Genomic DNA, 21,493 nt, shown 5'->3' with positions numbered 1-21,493 from the left:
GTGTGCAACAAGATGTATCTGTTAAAGGTGCGATATGTAAAACATTTTAGTCAAAAAATGTTAGAAAATAATCAACATGTAAATATAAATTCAACAGGTGGCCAATTCTTACATCTTGCACCTTTTAATATAAAGCAGAAACAACGAAACTGTAGAAAAACTATATACACAGTTTTATAAAACACATTTCCTTTATTACATTGTGTGCAGACATGATGAGGAGGAGGAGGAAGGAGACTCCACAGAGCCCATTCAAAGTGCCAGAGAGTAACATTTTTCTACAGAGCATTAACGAAAAAGAGGACCGAAAAGAGGTTGGTGTGTGTGTTTGAGTACAGATGTGTATTTGCAAATAAGTTCCTTGTCATGATAAAATGTAAATGTAAAATTATCACCCTTGTTAAAGTCCTGCTGCTGTGCTCCTCCATGCACAGGAGATGTGTAAATTCTTGGCTTTGCCAATTGACAAGAAGACAACCCACACTGCAAGAATGATGGCCAAGCTGAAGAAAGCGCTGGTAGAGGAAGAGGAGGAGGAGGAGGTGGGGGAGGAAGAGGAGAAGGTGAAAAGTCTAAAACAAGTCAAGAGTAGGAAAGTTCTCCAAACACCCGCCAGAGATGAGCTGAAGATGGCCATGATGAAACGAGGTGAGTGGAGAGACAGAGTAAAACAAATCTGTAAAGGTGCCACTTGTGGCTTTTTTAAACCCCAATGTGTGTTGCATGCTTTGGCTAATGTGCTAATCTGAATGTTTACTCTCGTCTGTCCTCTGTCCCCCAGAAAACATTACAAGGGACAGCAAACATGACTTCATCAACATGGAGCGGCAGAAGGCAGTGCTGGAGGTGAATTGTTTTAGGAGATGCTGAGATCTTTAAAAAAGTGCTGCAGTTATACTGAATGCTGCCCATGAACTAGAATGAGCAGATATATTGGCTAAATATTCTCACCTAAGCTACATTCTCTTTTTCACTTCCAATACATGTCTGGCTTTGACCTCCCTGCTTTATTTGCCCTCACTGTCCCTCCCTCAGTTATCTCTGATGACGAAGAGATCAGAAATTTTGCGGATGGACAAGTCCATTGCGAAAGAGGAGTACAGGCTGAAATCACTCGAAAAAATCATAGAGAGAGACAACCTCAAGTTTGAAGAGTTCCTCAGAGAAAATGAGAAGAAGTCTGTGGAGGCCAGAACACTGTAAGAAGTGTTTCGATATGACAAGTTGGCTGCTTCTTCATTGTGACTCAAACTTCAATGCAAGAGAACATTAATATGACCTTTAGAAGTCACACTGCAAATGGTTGTCTTGTCTCTGTTTTTAGTTTTGAACGCGAGGCCAAGTCCAAACAGGACAAGAATTCTGAGATCAAGAAACTGACTGCTGAAATCGGGACGGTACAAAGGTAGCACTCTGATTTTGGATTAGTGTGCACATTGTCCATGTTTTAGTGAATAAAGGTCTTCTAATTATAAATAACGGTGAATACATTTGTTATGTCATGTGGATTTAAATCTAGTCCGTCTTTTTCATAGTGAACTCACCAAGTTTGAAGAGACCCTGATAGACAACAAGAGATACAAGAAGCTCCTGTTCAAGTTGTCTCCTCCAGAGTGGCAGGAGGCCCAGAAGGCCAAGGCTTTGAAAGCTAAAGGCCTGTCCCACAGTGAAGAGGCATCTGTTGAGCAGTCATCTATCAGGAGTGGTAAGTACTTGGTGTATTTTAAAGGTCCCATATTATGATAAAAGCATAGTTGGTCTGATTGGTCAGCTCTCACAAGTCTGAGCGGGCATTTCTCCATTGATCGAGTAGATTGATACTTTCACAGTATATACATTGTGCCAAGGCCTGCTTTATGATCAAAAGATACATGGAAATCTGACTTTATACAATATGGGACCTTTAAAACCAAGTGAACAAACTTTAAATAGATTATGAGGACCAGGGTTGTTGTTGCTTTTAATTCAAACCGTGGTCCAAGCAGCATTTGAGTGTGATTTGACTGATAATGTGTCGGCAGGTTTGGATAACGAGGTCTCCAGTCCAATTAAAGAGCTGCCTTCTATCAGAGAGAACTCAGCCGCCAGCAACACAAAGTAAGAAAACACCATCACACACCCCCATCTAGTATTTTATCTTTAACATTCATACACACTGATGTGATGGTAATTAGGTGGGTAATCCATGACTTCCATTAAAGTTGCAATATGTAACAATTGACCACCTGCCACAAATAAGGGCTAACTGCTGCTTACTGTAGCTACCGTTTGCTAGTTAGCTCAGTAAGCAGTGCAGCTAGCAGTCCGGACTAGGAGTTCAGAGAGCTGGGGGAGAATTGATTTTTACAATGCTAGCACAGGAGCTTTGGACCCGGATGGGTATTTATCACATGACTGATAATTTTTGGAGGAGAAATAGATGAATATTTTGCTAAAATGGTTGTTCTCACCCGTGTTGGTAGTCCTTATTGATTAGATTGGTAGGATGAGGGTTCAACATACGGGGGGACGGCCTTCCATTCCGAAACACCGCTGTTCCGAATCCGACTTTCAAGTTCCAATTACTTCCCAATAGGGTTAGGGTCAGGGGTTCCCCAATAGCCTTTTCGGAATAGCGGGGTCTTTAGAAACAATGGGAAACCACACCATTACGAAGAATGGAAGTCTATTTTCGGAACAGCGGGGTTTCGGAAAGGCGGGGTGTAACCAACATACAGTACTATCACAACTCATGTTCTGTTTAGTGTTTTCTCTCCAGCTCTCTCTAGTCTGTGTAGCATGCATCATGCTAGTATCATTAGAAACATTGTGCAGTAAATGTATTTGTATTGAATCCTGTTACCTTTCTGCTGTGACAAACTTTCTCCTGACTCTTTCTTCTCAAACTTTTTCTTCGGTCTTTCAGGATCACAAATCCCCAACCGGATAGTGACAGCTCAGAATATGAGGTCAGTTTCCCCAAACTAAAAAAATCTAGTTCTCTGACTTAACATGTCTTTTCATCTCTTCTATTTTTTCATAGCATTCACACACGCCTCTCTTGCCCACCTTCTCTGTCACCTCTGCAGGATGAGCCGGAGCTGTACTTCACTGATCCCCAGCAGCTACTGGACCAGGTGACTGAGCTGACACAGCAGAACTTGTCTCTGATTCAGGCCTCTGCACGGGTGGAAGAGACACTGGTGGAGATGCGGCAGTTGTTGGAGACATCGAGGAAGAAGATGTAAGTAATGTGGTTTAAGTGTCCGTCAGTGAATGATTTTTATTTTGCCTGTTGCCTCGGTTAAAAATGAGCAGACCCTCCTGAGCTCTACAGGTGTCAACTTAAAATATATTCCTCCCATTTGCTTTTCTGCCTTCACTTGAATTTATTTTTGCTTGTACTTTAATCTGACATGTCTGTTCCATGGTCACAGGAATTAAGACTTTTTGCATTCATTCTTGTTCTCTGAAAAAACAAAATTTAAAAGCCACCTTCTGTCCTGTGCTCAACAGGCAGGTTCATTTGGGACATTTTCTGCACTTACTGAAATGTTTTTACTTGTAATTTTAGACCTATAATAAACCTGTTTGTTTTCCCTGTACACTACATTCTCCCTTCTCCCCTCCTCTTCCTCACATCCATCAAATGCCCTTTCTGTCTGAAGTGAGAAGGATGAAGAGCAGCTAAAACTCCAGATAAACGACATGAATGAGAGGGTTGACAAAGAGAAGAAAAGAGGCGCCAAGCTCAAACAGAAGGTTCAGCTCCATGTCACACTGAACACAGAAGACCAGGTCAGGAAGCAGAATGTTCAAGATCTGAACGGTAACAACACCATAGATATCTGGTTTCACTGTCTATTTCGCTCTTCAGTTTTTCCTCCTCTTGCCTGCAGGATCTTATGTTGGAAGCCCTTGGTGAGAAGGTGACGGAGGTGCATCGCTGCTGCGTTGATGACAGGATGACCAACATCAGCACCTTGGAGAAGCTGACCAACATTGAGAACCGTATGTCTGTGCTACTGCAGGACCTCGAGAGCATCCCTGAAGAAAGCTTAGAGATGATGAAGAAGATCAAGGACAGTGAGAGGAGGAGCAGGTACTGTACGTCTCAGTGACTAACTTTACCTCGAAAAAATCGAGAGAGCAAATTCAAGCCTCTTCTGAAGGTAACGTCAGGGTTAGTATTTTGTTTAAAATCCCCTCTCTTCGTACATCATGTCGCAGGGAGCGTGAAGAAAAGCTGAGAGAGCAGAAAGAGAAACAGAAGGAGAGGATGAGGAGGTACATGGAGAGATCCCTGGCTGACTCCAAGAAAATAGTAAGTCATTTGCTTAGAAAGTGCTTCATAGCAGCCTTGTATACTACAGTATTCTCCAAATTACGTATAACCACTAGAAAACATCATTATCTATTACTATAACATTTACAGAAGCTCACGGTGTATCCTAGTTCAGCTGCACACTTGTAAATCAATACCTGTCGTGCAGACTCAAGCTGAAATGTAAACAAAAAAACACAGGAGCAATTCTTAAACTGCAGCCAATTTTCTTTCAGACTGGGAGGAAGCTCATGCCCAGATGCATGCCTGTTGCCCAGAAAGTCAGAGTCAGCCATGTGGACGACGGCCCTGCTGAAGATGAGATACAGGCCTACCTCTATAGCTCTGAGGACATGGAATAAGAAAGAGATGATGAGTGCGATCTTGAGTGCAGCTGAAGAATAAAAATGTGTTGCAGCTGGATATTTGGTTGCCTGCACCATTGAATGAAATAAAATCAATAAATCAATGTTAACACAAAAACTGTCACTGAAGTGTTTTGCCTTTTCAAATGTGAAAAATCACCCATTTCCCTTTCACAATCAACTGACCACTTACTAAAGTTTTAACGTTACCTAAGTCTTAACGTTAAAAAAGTTTTAAAAACTGTAGACAGAACCCCTCAGTAACCTCAGGTCCAAGTCCTTCATACAAATTTAAGTGGTGAAGTTGTGGAAAATAACTGCCCTACTGTACTACAGTACATTACAGGATTTAATTTAAACTCAAATATTTCCTGACTCACAGCATCCATCACTGAATCAGTAAGGATTTGAACCCTTCTGAACAATTATTGACATAAATAAATGTTAAGAGCGACATGCACATTTTTAAAAACCCAGAGGAAAAGACAAGAACACACGTGATTTCTAAGCTCTATTACATTATAAAATTTAGGGGAACAGCTCAGATTACACATTAAAATGCAGTGGAAAGTTAAAAGAAAACCCCAACAGAGACATGGCATTAAAATGACTTATTTCCCATTGTTATGTATATTTATGTATATAAAAAAACCCAACTGTGTTCCGGTTGAGCGTATTTGGTCTAAAAATGGATTTCCCCACTACAGTTACTGATTTTTCTTGAGGTCAGCAGCGAGGAATGGTTTATGTCTCTGCAGGCTGATCCAGCTTTTAGGAGACAGAGAGATCATAACACTCCTGTTGGATGACTTTCTAGCTTCAAACAGTGTTCTAGGTAACTTGTTTTCCTCTGATTACAGCTTGTTTATTCAGATAAGGAAAAAATAAATATTTATGAGACTGTATTATTACCTCATTAACACTGTAAATATCAGAGTTTGATTTTCTTCTACATTGTGCCCCTTTAAACTACATCTGAAGGAATAAGGTCTACATTTTACACTTATGAGATGATGTATTTTGTAAAGTTTTTCTGATTTCTGACATTTTTGGGAAAAAAACACTGTCAATATTATAATGACGTCATAGATATCTTGAATACACATTTTGACTTGTCACAAAGTATTAACAGCTTGTCAAAATGACGTAGGTGACATTAATAATCTTAAATGGATAGATTCAGTCAGTAAATGTTAAACAGGCTTGCCGTACAGCAGGTGGTGGTGTTGGACATTTCTGTGCGCGCTGTCATCACCGGGGAGGAAGGAGGAGGATGAGGAAGTGGCTGGAGCAGCAGCAGCAGCAGCAGCAGCAGGACAGGACTTGGAGATGTAGCTACCCACACCAGAAGCACCAGCAGCTGTCAGGAGGCTACTAGCTGGGCAGCTAGATAACAGGGATACCTGACAATGCGATGGGTAACTGCTGGGCATACTGTGTCGGGCTCTTCAGGAGAGAAGCCAACAGGATCCAGAGAGGAGGCGGGTAAGTAAACATGGCACCAGCCAGGGGAGCTAACTAACTAGCATGAGAGCCTCATCTGAAACAGCGGCTCCGGTCACTGCTAACATTAGCTAAAAGTTGGTTAGCCGATAACTGGTGTGACAGTGTGTGTGGTGAGACTGTGTGGCTGCTCTGTGTGTGTTAGCCTGGTGGTGATAATGTAACCGAGAGATGAAGGCCGGTCAGTGAGCCTCTGGTTACGGTCTCTGAGGGGTCTGACCTGAAGCTAGCCGGGTGCCACAAGCCATCAGGACCCCACCCCTGTTGTCAACAGTCTGGACATGCAGCTCAGCGAGCCACAGGCACATTGAGTCAGGGCTGTTAAACAGGTCTTTGACTGTGACTGTAGTCTCATATTTGGACCTTGTAGTTCAGCCTGTCCTGAATCTCGTTCCTGATAAATACACCGGGTCCAGTTGTCTGTCCCACGCGTGTCTCACAGACCGTTATGGCACCAAATGTAATGTTAATAATTGATGTTTTTAGTCTGACTTCGCCTTGTGCTTTGTTCAGATGACTGAAGGCCTGCTGTGTCACACCTCCATATGTTCACACGTCAGAGCCGACAGAGACAGTGCTAGTTATGATGTACTGTAGGGTTGGTTATTTGGAAACATCATAAATCTGCAAATGCTCATGTTTTATAATAAAAAGAAGAATGTACAGTTAAAATTATTTATTTTTATTTGATGTAAACAGGAGGTAGGACATCTCAAACCTGTATTCATATTTAACTTAATCAGTGACATAATGAGCAAAGGAGTAAATGACTCAGAAGCAGACCTGCCACCTGTCAACAGCCAAACACCTGCGACATAAGAGAGTCATAGATCCATATCATTGAAGACATTTTGACATGAAAAGCACAGGTCAATAATGTTAATTATGGCTGCATTCAATTAAGGACAACCTGTTTCAGAGTCCTGGCATTGTGCATTACTGAACAATTAATCAAAATATCATCAAAATCGTAATATGGCCAGGTGCAATATCCAAATCCCAGGAACTGCATTTTGTTTGATAAAGGTAACAGGTGTAACAACATACCATTATAATTGAGCATTGTGGTGTTGTTCTAGAGAGCCGGTATGTATTTATGAAGATTATCAAAACATTATTTTAACATACACAAAACCAAACCAGATCTGTGTCATTAATGTGAAACTTAAAAATGGCTTTAGACTATTATATGTGCTGTTCCTATACATGCTGTACTTTGTTACACATAGGGTGTTACTGTGAATACTGATTGACTGGCACTTACCAAACCAGATTAGTCAGCACAGTCATCGTCAGTCACAGTGTCGTCGTCATTGCAACATGGCTCTGTACACTCTCTACTCAGCTTCTGACTGATTTCAACATTTGGGACAAAAATATTACCCTCAACATCAAATGCTTCGGACACATCTTCACTTTCAGAGTCACTATGATCAGAACCCTTCAGTATCCTTTATACTCATCAAAGTTTTTGATAATTAGGCATAGTGGTCGGTTTACCTCTTGAGAATATGAACACAAAATGCATGAATGCATCTACCCAGCAGATCACTGGCATTTAAGTAAGTTGCTAAAATTTTTGCGCATGTTATGTTGTGTAAACTTGCAGAGGTTTGAGAAAACACCTAGAAAAGCCATGTCACGATACACAACATTTAGATTTAAGGTGCAGTTCTAATCACAAAGTGTATTTGATGTCAGTGCTATACAGTATAATCATTATTCATCCTAATACAGAATAAATAAATCTTTAAGCCACCATCTCCTTGACATGACAGGCCTTTATCAGGCTTTAAATCACTGTGTGTTTGTGCTCTCTTAATTATTCATCCAGGTCAAAGTACTTCAGAAGCAGTACCACAGGGGAACATTATACAATAGAGGTATGAGTCCTTCATTTACTCGTATTGTTTTCCTTTATTAATGATGACATCATTAATATAGCAGCATACTGTTATATGTCTAATTGTGACTTTTCATTTTGCAGTTTGAAAATCTGGTGGAGAGTGATGAGGTAGGTCTGATCATGTTATGACGATAAGTTAATATATATAAGAGCTTTCAGTAAATAAGTTTAAGGAAAACATTGTTGGAGAGTTTTCTCTCAACTCTATTATTGCTCTATGGCTTCAGAATAAATTACAATGTAATAGACTGTTTTATAAGATGTATAGTCTAATTAAAAGCTGCATTATGCTGGCTCTCTCAGGATACTTTGTACTGTTAGACTCCCTCCTCTCCTCCACCCTCCACTGATGGGTAGAAAATTATGGGTGCACCACAGCGCACCCATCACTGTGATACAGCAGTCAGGGACTAATTTGATTACTGTCTCCATCCCAGACTGGTAGCACATGAGTGAAACAGTGCCGCAGAGAAGATTCAGTTCACATTGCTCTCTGGTAAAATGTTGTTTGTTGCTTTGCAGGCTGAGAGTCCACAGACCTGCCCGAGGTAAGAGGTTTGCTGTGAATCTCAAAACAAATAATCATGAGGATTCTTTTACAAGGAAAATATGTAAGGACCAGTTTTTAACAAGTGTGTTTTGTGCTTTTATCAGGCCCATCAGTGAAGATGAGCTCAATCACCTCAAAGAGCACCGCTACGCTGCCATCACAGACAAACAGAAGCTGATCGACCAGAAGCTACAAGTGGAGGTAAGTCAGTTTAAAATGAACAACCCCCGTTATTCCATTTTGTGTTTTAAACCTACTTTTGCTTATTTTTAATTTGCTGCATTGTTTTTTCTGTTTGGTAATTTTCTGTTCTGTGTCTTTTGTGTTTTGTTTCATTTCATTATTTCTGCTTCAGTTAGAGGCACAAGAGGAGAAGTTGAGGCTAGAAGAGGAGGCTAGAAATGCCGCCCAGCGTGAGGCCTCCAGGTTGGCTCGTGAACGCAAATTGAAGGAGGTGAGGCGGTACTGAGCGCTCCCTTCTGCCAGTTTGACTTACTGCTTGGTTTAAACAACTTCTCCTCTAACCTGCTGGCCCTGTGCAGGCAGAGGCTTCCCAGCCTTTAAAGGGACACAGTGACATTTTCTCTGTTTCCTGTCTTCTTTTTGTCCTCATATCCTTGTTATCTAGTCAGTCTGTTTTAGTGCTTTATTTACCTGACAGACAAACAAACAAACAAACAAACCTGTTAGCATTCTTACTCATCCTTGTAGTATTTCAGTCTCTTTCTCATAGAGGGATTAAAGACAACACATTTATTTGAGTCAGGCACTTCAGGATGCAATAATATCCAGTAGATGATACATAATATACAGAAGGATGAAAGTGCCAATAGACATAAAAATGTCAATGAACCTTTTTCGTAATTACAAGCAGTGAAATGAGGAAAAGAGAAGGCCATGCTGCAAATAAGTACGTAATTATTACTTTTGCCCTGCTTTTACACTAGTTACAGTCTGCACATCATTAGGTGGGAAATGTGGATTGTATATAATTATAATATAATATAATATTGTATATATGTAATATAATATAGTATTGCAGCAAGACTTGTTGCCCAATAGCTCTTATATATAATGTAGGGAAAGGCTGGCTGCAGGAAAATGGCTTTTTATTTAAATTTTAAAATGAAAATGGGGCTGAAAATACAAAACTCTGCTAGGATTGTGTTTTGTTTTTTTTTGTTTTTCATCCAACATCTCACTGCTTCTCTGATGTTGCTTTGTTTTGTTAAAGGGGACATATTATGCTCATTTTCAGGTTCGTAATTTTATTTTGGGTTACTACTGGAACAAGTTTACTTGCTTTTATGCTCAAAAAACACGTCAGTTTTCTCATACTGTCCAGTGCTGCTGCACTATATTCCCCCTCTGTCTCAAAAAACTCTGTTTTAGCTCCTGTCTCTTTAAGGCCCCTCCTCATGAATATCCAGTCTGCTCTGATTGGTCAGCTCACACACGCCATCGTGTCTTGGGTCAGCTCTGTCGTGTTTTTAGCTTCCAGTTAGCTTAAATTATACTGTTAATGTAGGCATTAATAATGCAAATGTGTGACACAATGATGTCATTGGATGAGAGAGGAGCTTCTGTTGGGGCGGACTTTGACCTTTTTAATTTTCATGACCTTTTTACATACACATATAATATATACAACACATATAACACACTGAGGGAAAGGGAAAAAATGCAAAGGCATAATAGTTCTCCTTTAAAGTTGTTTGCTCACACTAAAACTGTTCAAAGTTTATTGAATATTAACATAGTTTGTCTTTTAATCATGGAAAGATGTGACTATTTTTTCACTTGATCTTGTTCACAGCTGTCTGCCCAGAGGAAACGGGGCAGAGCAGATGGCTCCGGAGGTGAAACTCAGCAAAGAAAGTGAGTGACTGAAGTTCATTAAACAACAGGATTGTTGTTTAGCTGAGCACGAGCCACAGTCATGAGGTTCAGCACAGGTCTTAGTAGGCAAACTAAAGTAGAAATACTGAATAGACAACAACTCTGGATGTATTTAAAGGGATCTTGCATATTTCTTGTTTTAAGCTCCCAACAGAAACATTGATTTGATGATGTGAGCACACAGTTGGCTCCAGCAGTCAGGCAGTGTGTAGGCTGCAGAACAGATGTTATAGCGCTTCAAGGTATCCAGTCTCAGAATTCAATGCTTATCTAATTCTCACTGTGCAAATCAAAGCTGAGTGCAGTATTTCTTTATTTGTTTTTGTCAAAATAAGTCAAGCTGTTCTGCGCCTAATGCTGTCTTTTTAATTTATAGTTGCACGTACTTGTTGGCGAATTATAAGTTAACCTAACTCACTTTAATAGCCATATTCCCACATAAAACCTACCTCTGGGGTCTACATGCAGTACACTACTTAACCTGTATTACTTGAATAAGAAAAAGAAGACTTGTCCAAAAATCATTTTCAAATTTGTTTTAAAAAGAGCTTTAAAAGGTCTTAAACAGCATTACATTTCAGTGTCTGATTCCTGTAGACACCCTGGAAAACCTTATTGGGAGGTATCATTCAGGCCAACTGATTTTGTGTCAAAGCTACGAGTGGCTGCTCTAACAGTTCTGTTGTTGTTGTGTTGATTGTTGTCATGGTCTCTTCCAGACAAGCCTCTGGGGAGGATTTTGACGTCTACCTCCAGAGTGTTAAAGCCCAGTCGGAGGCTTTCAGGAGCAACAGTAAGTCAACCATGTAACTCGTGCAGGTGTTGATCAGTGTCAGAGTGTACTTCTTTCTGTTTTAATATTTTCCTCTTTGTTTCCAGGACTGCCCTCTGACACAAACGTGGTGACTCCCAACACAGAGTGCAGCTGGGACTTCACCACCAAGACCCGCTCCACCAACGACGACGGGACCTCACTGGATCTAGAGTGGGAGGACGAGGAAGGTGAGGGTTAATGTTTTTGCTCAAATTGGAAATCTTTCTCTTGCCTCCAAACCAGAGCTCCTGTTATTTCTCAGCCAAGATTGAGTCTGTCTTCTAATGACACTGCAGCAAAGAGTAGAAGGAGGCAGAGCAGGCCATTTATACACAGTGCATACAGTATATGTATTACCCTCCTCCTAAGTTCCCTCCAAATGTATAATGAACAGGTGTGAAACAAGTCAGTCAGCAAGTTGCACTTAAATACATAAGAAAATAGAGTTGCGCTGAAAGAGTTCAGACATTCACAGGTACTTTTAAGCAGTTTCCACAGTTAGGCTAATTTATCATCTCAAAATGAGGCCCCTTATATATAGTTGAGGTCCTACATCTGACTACCCATATCTGACTCCTGATGGAAGTCAACCTTCACAGCCAGCATGATTTTCTGATCCAAACATCAATGTTATTTTGAAAGTTTAGCAATACGTTCTAATGAATTTAGTTTTTTGTACTGAGTTTTACTGATTTTAATTTTCCTCCTGATGTGTAAGTTGGACCAAAAGTTGTCCTACAGGAAAATACGAGTCAGCGATGGTTTTAAATGACTTGTATCTTCTTTTCATGGCAGTTTCTTTCGATCAAAATAATTTTATATCCAGGCTTCCCACTGATCCTTGAAATTCTTTGTAAGTTGTGAATTTGGGGGGAAAATCAAGGCCTTGAAAGTTTAAAAAAAAAAATAGTCATAAATAGCCGTCGGTCATTGAAAGTACCTGAATATATATATATTTTTGTGCAACAAGTTCTTTGTGGTGTTTTTTATACTTGCTTTAGTAAATAGGCTACGTTCTGCTGTCTGCATTTGTCTCCTGCAGATTTCTGGCATTCTTTTAATGGCACAGCTGAGAAGTGTTCAAGCTTCTCTCTCTTTTACATTGTTATCTGTTAGCTTCGCCAAACCCTACTATTTCTTATTATCAAAGTTCTCAGTAACAGTAATTAACCTCAGATCTTTGGTAATTGACTTGGACCTTGAAAAGTCTTTGATGTTTGATGTTTAAGAAGGTGTGGGAGCCCTGAATATCATAATGTGAGCCCCCTGTTTAATTTTGATATAGTTTACAAGAGTATTTGTATCAGATGTATTGTTCAAAGGAAGAGCACTGTGACATTGTGCCCCCCAGCTTCACAGGGACTGCCTGTTTACTTGTGTTTATTGTATTACAGCCTGACAGTAAATGCTCAATTCAGCTCTGACCATGATAAAAGATTAGTTTAAGAAAAGTTTAAACTTTGTTCAGAAAGTCTTGGGTAGAAGAAGGTTACCTGGATCACTGCCTGCAGCAGTTTTGACTTCAGACTTCTGCTGTCAGACTGAAAGCTGGTGTCGTTGCATCACAGGAATCAATCGTGCTCTTCCAGCCTGGGAGAGGTCGCGGACGGAGGAGGACATCTTGCGCGCAGCCCTGAGGCCTGGCAGCAAGCAGATGAACAGCGGGCCGACCTCGGCCTCCGAGGACTCCAACGCGCTGGAGTGGGAGAATGATTTTGTGAGTACCCATCCAGAGGACAATGCAGACACTGAATTTGAAGGGTTTGTCAACCCTGTCCTAGACACTCCCTCTGAGGACGCGTCGGACTGCAGCCTCAGGTTGGACAACCAGGACAGATAGTGTCCAGCACCAAAGGAGACATTTGTTGTGTCCTCTTCATGTCGAAGCTCACCAGCTTTTCGCCTCATGAAACGGAAATGTACTCACTTGCTCTTCATATTCTGTGATATGAGACTGTGATGCTGCAGGAATATGTTGTGTTTCTCTTCACTACTGCACAGTGTAGTGATGTTTTTATCAAATACTCATTTTTTCAGTGCCTTCATTCGCCAAATTAGCCGACCATTTTATGCATTGTAACTTCAACTGATCAGTTTCCATCCATTACCATTTGACAAGGTGTTCAGTGAGTGCTTATTCTCAATGCACAGCGTCCAGGTGATCAAACAGAAGCTGCCAAGCCGCTGTGAAGGGAACCTTGAGTGCAGAGTGCTGCTTTAGGTGGTGGGGACAGTGGGTCATAGTGTGTAACTTATGAAGTTACGTTGTATATTTCAAATTACTGTCGGGAAATTTGTCCTCTGCATTTGACCTGTCCTAACTCTTCAGCAGCAGTTGACAGCCACCATGCAGCGCCCGGGCACCGACTGCAGCTAAGGCCAGTGCCTTGGTCAGTGGCAGCACCACGAGTGTTCCTGCATGTTTTGTCAAATCAAATCACAAAAACCTCCAAAATCAAGTCACAAAAACCTCCAAAATCTCTTCTAGTGTCGCTTCAGTTTTATAAACCTATTGCATGATTGGGGAAAAAAAGTCAAACATTAAACTAAACCATGCCACAGCCACTGATTCCAGGATCTGAGCGGGTGATATTATATTATCCTCAAATGCTCTTCTGAATCTTGATCGACTGCACAACATCAAACTGTTTGATTGACAGTAATCTACAATAAACATTGCCTGGGTGCATGGCACTCATTTTGTGATATGCTGCATGCACTCTGACGGGAAAGCTGACCTCACTTCAGTCACCACCGTACTGGAAGGCCTAATATGATGCAGAGTAATGTTGCCAGTATGGGACTGTTTCTCATATTTTAATAGATCAGCAAGTAGAATAGCTACCAGGCTCCAAACAGCTTTCATATCTGATTGATTGTGTCCACCTCTCAGGGCTGACAACCTTGTGTTCAGAAAACTAAAACTAAAGAAGTCCAAGCATGAAAACGCTTTCACTGTGCTTTTGCAGTAGTATGATCAATAGTGTTGTGCTTCTAAATTTACACATTTCCATTGGACAGAGACCTTTTATAAAACTACGTAATTAAGCACATGCATTGACTCCTCGCCGTCTGCTTTTGGACATCTGGGTTTCAAACTGGCCTTTTACTTGTCTTTGTTTTGACAGATTATATTGGTATATCTTTTGTATGTCAAAATCAATAGCACAGAACAGCAATATCATTGCCAGGACCTATGACATCCACATCACAAACAATACAGGTTACGTTACGGATTATTAAGGACAGCAGGTCTTTATGCAGCTGCACAGAATTTGCATAGAACTGTCCACGTCTGGAAGAAACATACTGCAAATAGGAAGGTCTCGTTCATAGATTGCCAGCTTCTAAACTGTCCTGAAATACCAGTAATTTTCTCAACTTTTCCATGGTTTAATTGAAAGTATGGAACCATATGGAAATGAAAAATCTTGACATTTAGGAAGCTGCTATTAGCAATAATTGTTAGGCACTAATATTCTAGATCGAAATTATAAATCACAAATCCAAACAACTGGGGTAAAACAAAATGATTAAGCTGTTGAATAAAAAAAGAAAATAGGTGGAACTTAACAGGAGACAATCTTCACTTAGTAAAACTAAAATAATTCATTTAATCTGACATGAAACCAGTTAACTAAAACATTGACAAATCATGATCTGTTAATTGATCACTGCTGATATTGAACGCAATATTTTGTGGCGTCTGGATGAAAAAAGAAAAGAACCAAACATGTAAAAAGTCATGTTCCTATAATTGATCCAATGCTGCTTTATACATTGTTCTACATCTTGTACGTTACATCATTTTTATATCCACCAGGTACGGTCAAGCATGAGTCGAGACTTTGGTGTTTGACATTGATAATTTAATCTGTTTGAATCAAAAGTAGTTCACTAATTTCACTCTTAATGTGTAGATTTTTAATTTGCTGTTAGACATTCACTGAACTGATTCACTTGTGAGAAGAGGAAACTGATCGGGACGACTGTGCACTACTGTAGAAGTGTGTAGACGAGACACGGGTTGATTTGCAGAGTGTAATTTAATGATGAATTGTTTTGAGCACATTTGATTATTATGTTTTGCTGTGATGACATGATCTCTGATTAATCACTGTAACTTTCTGTAAAAAAACAAAAAAAAACAAAACAACAACCTGTAACTTAACATTCCTTGTCACACTGAGCCTAAGAGAAAAAATAAAATGTAGAAAAATGTATTGACATCACATACACTGACTTTAATGACAAATGTGCATGGGGTTGTTACATCTTTAAAGGTGCAATATGTAAGAATTTTAGTTGAAGGTGTGAAAAATAAACTAAGTATCAACGGAATGTGACAAAATAACATACATGACATTATGATGTCAATCTGAAGTTCGCTTGCTAACCAGCTAGCCGTGGCCCAACTCGATCCAAAGCTCCTAACAAGCCATTTGTCTTCATATAAACAGCAACTCTCCCCCAGTGCTCTGAAACTCTCAGTCTGGACTGCTAGCTGCACAGCTAACTGAGCTAATTAGTTAACGGTAGCTACAATAGTCAGTAGTTGGCAGTTATTCTTGTGATACACTGCCCCATATTTGTATGAAATATGTCGAGTCTCCAATTCTTACATACTGCACCTTTAAGTTTCCTTTTTTAGCAGAGCCACCATTTCATCAGTCTTGTGAGCTATTGCTGGATGTAAATTGTTTGTGTGGATTTTGTCATTTTCAAGGAGATATTTCACAAAATGTACGAGGCTCAAGGGAGACAGACCAAAGTAACTTGCAACGTTATACCCCGTTTCCACCATTATGGAATCGTTCACACACCTAATTCTAATTTTGAACCAATTGGTGAATTTCAACCAAAAATAAATTAGTTTAGTGCAAACCAAAGTGGGCGTGTCATATTCTACAGGTTATTCTGCATTGTGCAAAGCCCTCCAATAATGAGGCATCCTTGATTGCAAAGACTCCACGCTAAACTATTAGAAACCCGGGCTGGTTCTCTGAATAACACCAAAACCAAGTCAAGAACCAGAGATCATTAGTTGGAATGGGCTGTAGACGACCACAGGCTGCACCGAAATCAAGCCAAAAGTTTACTTGCATCACAATAACTAGAATGGCACTCAGTAGAGCACATACCTCCACCCACGCTTGACCATGATTTAACCTCACTCACCCGTGCATTATTACCTGAGAACTTTTTTTTGAAAAACACCCTATCACAATGTAAATGTTATCCGGATCTGTACCAAAAGTTAATGGGGTCTGTTCTGGGCTGAGATCAATCCTCAGCCCAAGTTTCATGGAAAGCCGTTCTGTAGTTTGTGCGTAATCCTGCTCACAAACCAACAAACAAACTAATGGACACGGGTGAAAATAAAACCTCCTCCAATACAATTTTTTAAAGTAGATCTGGTGGACCTTTGAGTGCTCTACAAACTTAGTTACAGACAAACAGCCAGTAAACCTCCTCAAATTATATTGAATGTATTTATGTCCTTAAAGGCAGACTGTACAGCACAATTGAGTTTTAGTTTGGGAGAAAATGTGTGTTATTTCTGGCTTTCAAGTAGATTTTTTAACAAAGTTTCTGCAAAGTAACATGCTCTTTCAGTATACAAGATACAGTTCACATACTGTATAGACAGCTGATTCAAGAAATTGACGCATTGTCTTAAAATAACCTCCTATCAGCAGGGTTTTCACACATAGGTCACAGTTCATGCAGCACAGACTTATTTCAAAAGCAACACAAAACCAGCAGCAGGCAGCTTTGAAGTGACCTTTTAAAGCTTTGATGGAGCACTCTGCAGACCATCGCAATCCTCATCTGTCTGACTCGGTTTTGGAAATGTCTCTTTATCTCGTTGTTTCAAGATGTAGAAATGGACTCTTGATAATCCGTAATAAATTTCACAAAACTGAAAGTCCTCATTTGCTGCTCTGTGTTTAAAATACAGCAGTGATTCAACTTCCTGCCAGTGCATTACTCATGAGCTGTTCTGAACACTGTGTGCCTGCTGTGAAAAATCCTCTGTGGAAAGGAAATGATGCATTTAATGTTTTTTCTGGTTGAAGAAGTAAGTAGAAGAAGACTTGACTAGTTCACAGGCTGACATATGCACTGTGGCTGAACAGTCAAAGAAAATTATGATACAAAAAAAATGTGTCTCTTCAACCGCTGACACTGCAAATCAAAAGAATTATTTACCTGTTTGATCATCAGTCAAACCAGGTGATCTCCTCTGAGATGTGTGGTGAGTAAACGTCACACTGATGATGGTTCAGCAACAAAAATGAAAAAGATGAACTTGGTCAAACCTGCCAAATTTGCATAATAACGCAATTACATCATAGTCTTTATTTATTACTTCATAAGGATGGTAAAATGTGTCATAATACTGACCGTCATAAACAACTGGGAAAACAATAGAAATGTGATAACTCAAGTTGTTAGATTACTTTATATGTTATATACATTGGTGGAGGATGGAGTAAGTCACGGCCTTTACGAGGTAACAATGAGCAGTTGAAGGTCCAGTGTGTATGATTTACAGGCGGCTCTACTAGCAGAAGTGTAATATAATATTAATAATTCTGTTCATATTAGTGTATAATCACACATTGTTGTGTTTTCATTACCTTAGAATGAGCTTTTATATCTACAGAGGGAGCAGGTCCTCTTCCGCAGAGTCCCCCATGTTGCACCGCCATGTTTCTACAGTAGCCCAGAGCGGACAAACCAAACACTGGCTCTAGAGCCAACCATAGGGGAAGAAGACACGAGGGGTGTTCAGGTCTTCCAATCTGCAACATCACTGCTAGAGGCTACTTAATCCTGCACCTTGGACCTTGAATGCAACAGTGTGATGCAGTTTATTTCTGTGCATTTAAATGTGGTGTTTTTGAAGTTGTTACACAAACACTTACTATACATGTGTCCACTGTAATTACTCATCCGTCCGTTGATGGTGCTCACTGGAAAGAAGTTTGCCACAAAGCTGGAAATGTAACTCTTATTTAACTCTTATCAAGGTGGATTTTGGGGGGTGAATTAGTTTTTGTTTACAAGTTTGCACTTGAAGAAAACCGCTTTACAAGATGATCAATCTTCATTTGCAGCTTGGACTTCTCTGTAAATAAAAGTTGTCTTTGCACATTTGCATTGTCATCGTGTGTTTTTCCATTACAAGAGATACAGTTAATTGATTTCTTTACTCGATACCAGGGTTTGTTTTTGTTAGGTGTGATTTCCAGTATCAGCTCACCGTCACTACATCACTGTTCATTGTGAATATTTAATAAGATCGATGTAAACTGTGAGCTGCATTGCGGCAACGCTGTGGCGTCAGAGTTGTCACAACCTCTTCCGCTCTGTTGTTATAAAAATAGCATGTAATCAATTCTTCTACTGGTTATACTTGAGCTCAACATTTCTGTCTACTTACAGAGGCTCCTGTAGTGTGTGATGGGGATAGTCATAGAAGGATATGGAGGAAGAAAATGGAGCACAGCGTAACCTCTTCCTACTCCTAATGCTCTGCGCAAACATTGGCCTGAGTGTGACTATGGGGTTAATACGCCTGGTTCTTATGGCTAATGTATAAAGCACATACACCAATGAAGGTTTGCAACAATATTTTGATTATTTACAACAAGATGTAATGTTTCCCGCGGGTTTTGCTTGATTGCAGTGAATCCAGTTTTAAAATAAACTGGGGCCTAAGTCATCTTGTTTAGTTTTTGCTGTAATCATGTGGGTTTTTTTTTTTTTTACTTTTATTTAAGAAAGAACAATTTACAAGGAGTTCAGGTAAATCAAACAGTAGCACATACAATCAAATTTAAGTGAAAACAAGGTTACATTGAGGACATAAAGACAATACAAATAAATATATGTACAAAACAAAGTGAAATAAAATTTAAAGGGAAAAATAAGGGGACAGACGGATGGGTACATATATAGATTAATATAGATATCATTAGTCAGAGGTTTCAGGGTACATTTTTCAAAATAACTCATAAATGTATTACATTTTATGTTATTAACTTAAGTGATTTAGGTGGTGAGTTTAGTTCTAAAAGAAAAACTGATACTAAAAACTACTCAAGATTGCTATCATCTGGATTATTATAATAAACAATATCTTTAAGGTTAAGTGAGGAGATAAAGTTAGTAGGTTCAAAGAAATGAGACTCTGGGTCTCCAAATTTATTTAGCATATTTCACAGTCAAAAAAGAGGTGAGAGATTGTTTCTATACTTTGTTTACAAAAGGTACAAGACATATCAAGATCTGTAAATTTAGCAACAAGACAGTTAACGGTATGTTTTATGTAAAATTGTGAAATGTACTTCTTTAGCCTTGTTTGAAATAGAGTATCCGTGAAGTAAAAGCCAAGCCCTTCTCCAGTTTGTGTTCTCAAGCTTAGATCTCCGGAAAGACTTTCCTCGAGGAACAGTTTTATTATTTCTCTGGCGAACATGCTTGTTGTTACACTTCATATATGTTAGTTCAAGTCCATCCAACATCAGTATAGGTTGTAACACGTTATTCTCACCATAACTTCAGTAGTTTTTCACAAGTTGAATCATTGCATTTGGAACGGCACAAGATAAAGAATTAAATTCTCTGAAAGGAATAGGAAAACGGTGTACAGACATAAATGATTCATAAGACAGCATATTTGCTGTCATCATGTGTATAAATATGACGCACAGTCTGATGATGTCAGTCTGTGTCACCCACGATGACCTAATACCATAAACACAAGCATTTGTTATTCCCATCAAAACTCACCATGACTTACAGCAAATGGTAAGCTTTTAAAATGTGTGCAGGCACCTCTTTATCTCCAGATTAGTTAGTGTTGATCCACCTTTCAACAATGACATACAGTATATATGGATGATGAGAATTTCAGAAGGAAAGGTCCCCACAAAGGTCTGGAAAGGACAGAAAGTTATAAAAATCAGTTAATTCAAGGTCTTGAAAAGTTTGTAAATTGCATGAGTAGGCATGTGGAAAGTATTGAGGAGCACCACCAGCAGAGGCAAACGTTCCCAAAAAACATTAAGGCAAAGGGGCCCCTACCAACCCCTTCAAACCTCCCATAAAGGCTCTGCACTGTACGCCACTGCTGCCTCAAAATAAATGCTTAATGTGTTGACGATCACTGGCCTTATAATGTGAGTTATTCACAATCTGTCAATGTTGTTGTCAAAGTTGTTTAGTTATTAATTGTTATGGTTTTTAAGTTAATTATAATCTAAAATTCTACTAACGTTAACACTGGGAATAAAAAAAAGTTTAGATTTTGTACATTTTTTGTTGGTGTCAGGTTATTTAGCTATAACATGATGCTGATGAACACTGTCAGGAGGGCACCCTGGGAATGTTTGCCTGAGGCCCTGTCAGTTGCAGTAAACATGCGTGCATGTATGTAAGATTTTACGGGCGCCTTACATCTCGGAAACTATGTGGCTTGTAAACAACGATTTCATTCTATAGATCGCCAGTTTATGAAAATGTATATTTAATTTAAATTATATATACTTAATAGGTATCTTTCAGCAAATGCATTAAGGTCTGGTTTAGCCACTCGTCCACTACTCAGAATCAGAAGTGGGTTTATTGCAAAATAGGGTTTCACATGCAAGGCATTGACCTTGGTATATAAAGGTGTGAGAAAATAATATAGAAGGGAGATTTAAGGTTTATGAACAAGATTTAAATGTGGCATATGCAGGAATAATTATAAAACGTATGTTACATCAAACACTTGAAGAAACAGAAAGTTTAACAGTGCCATTAGTAAATGCACTGTTCAGCTGAAGTCTGGATGTAGGTCGCCCACTGGTGGCTGAACGTGGACACTGCATCTCACTTGGAGTCTGCAGACTGAATGAAGACTCTGCACTCCCAACATTATCCTCCCGGGGAGAGGCCCTCCGTGTACGGAAATGGGTGTGGAATAGTAATAATTCGTTTGTTTAATTGAAGTTAAACAGATTAACGTCGCGAGGACTGCTGCAGCCTCGAACAAGCGACTACAAAGGACAACAATACACAACAGACCGCAGCGCTCCAGACTGAGTGGAGCCAGCGACTTGAGAGACGTCCCAGAGCCGCAGCACGACCATCGTAAGAA

At 39.7% G+C, this 21,493-nt stretch overlaps 2 protein-coding genes across 2 annotated transcripts; both read left to right on the top strand.

Annotated features, from left to right (window-relative positions):
- The first annotated feature begins 212 nt into the window (after positions 1-212).
- cfap100 (cilia and flagella associated protein 100) lies at positions 213-4,665 on the top strand. Its single transcript, XM_073486459.1, has 13 exons — positions 213-314; positions 435-648; positions 782-846; positions 1,036-1,199; positions 1,325-1,405; positions 1,536-1,705; positions 2,022-2,097; positions 2,906-2,948; positions 3,069-3,223; positions 3,648-3,777; positions 3,879-4,081; positions 4,210-4,303; positions 4,540-4,665. Exons 1-13 carry the CDS (start codon positions 213-215, stop codon positions 4,663-4,665), a joined length of 1,623 nt encoding a protein of 540 aa, XP_073342560.1.
- Positions 4,666-5,946: 1,281 nt separating this feature from the next.
- Positions 5,947-15,561, top strand: ap1ar (adaptor related protein complex 1 associated regulatory protein). Its single transcript, XM_073487010.1, has 10 exons — positions 5,947-6,153; positions 8,006-8,054; positions 8,159-8,185; positions 8,600-8,625; positions 8,732-8,828; positions 8,983-9,081; positions 10,444-10,505; positions 11,246-11,319; positions 11,406-11,528; positions 12,909-15,561. The coding sequence occupies exons 1-10, from the start codon at positions 6,083-6,085 to the stop codon at positions 13,178-13,180; spliced, it is 900 nt and encodes a 299-aa protein (XP_073343111.1). The 5' UTR covers positions 5,947-6,082; the 3' UTR covers positions 13,181-15,561.
- The last annotated feature ends 5,932 nt before the right edge of the window (positions 15,562-21,493 follow it).

Source organism: Pagrus major, chromosome 18 (assembly GCF_040436345.1).
Source record: "Pagrus major chromosome 18, Pma_NU_1.0".
Lineage (NCBI taxonomy): Eukaryota > Metazoa > Chordata > Actinopteri > Spariformes > Sparidae > Pagrus > Pagrus major.
This window is presented reverse-complemented; position numbering and strand designations above follow the sequence as displayed.

Coding starts and splice junctions, on each gene's coding strand:
- cfap100 (XM_073486459.1), top strand. CDS start 213: ATGATGAGGAGGAGGAGGAAGGAGACTCCACAGAGCCCATTCAAAGTG. Junction 1,200..1,324: donor TCTGTGGAGGCCAGAACACT/GTAAGAAGTGTT, acceptor CTCTGTTTTTAG/TTTTGAACGCGAGGCCAAGT. Junction 1,706..2,021: donor GCAGTCATCTATCAGGAGTG/GTAAGTACTTGG, acceptor ATGTGTCGGCAG/GTTTGGATAACGAGGTCTCC.
- ap1ar (XM_073487010.1), top strand. CDS start 6,083: ATGGGTAACTGCTGGGCATACTGTGTCGGGCTCTTCAGGAGAGAAGCC. Junction 8,186..8,599: donor ATCTGGTGGAGAGTGATGAG/GTAGGTCTGATC, acceptor GTTGCTTTGCAG/GCTGAGAGTCCACAGACCTG. Junction 11,320..11,405: donor GGAGGCTTTCAGGAGCAACA/GTAAGTCAACCA, acceptor CTTTGTTTCCAG/GACTGCCCTCTGACACAAAC.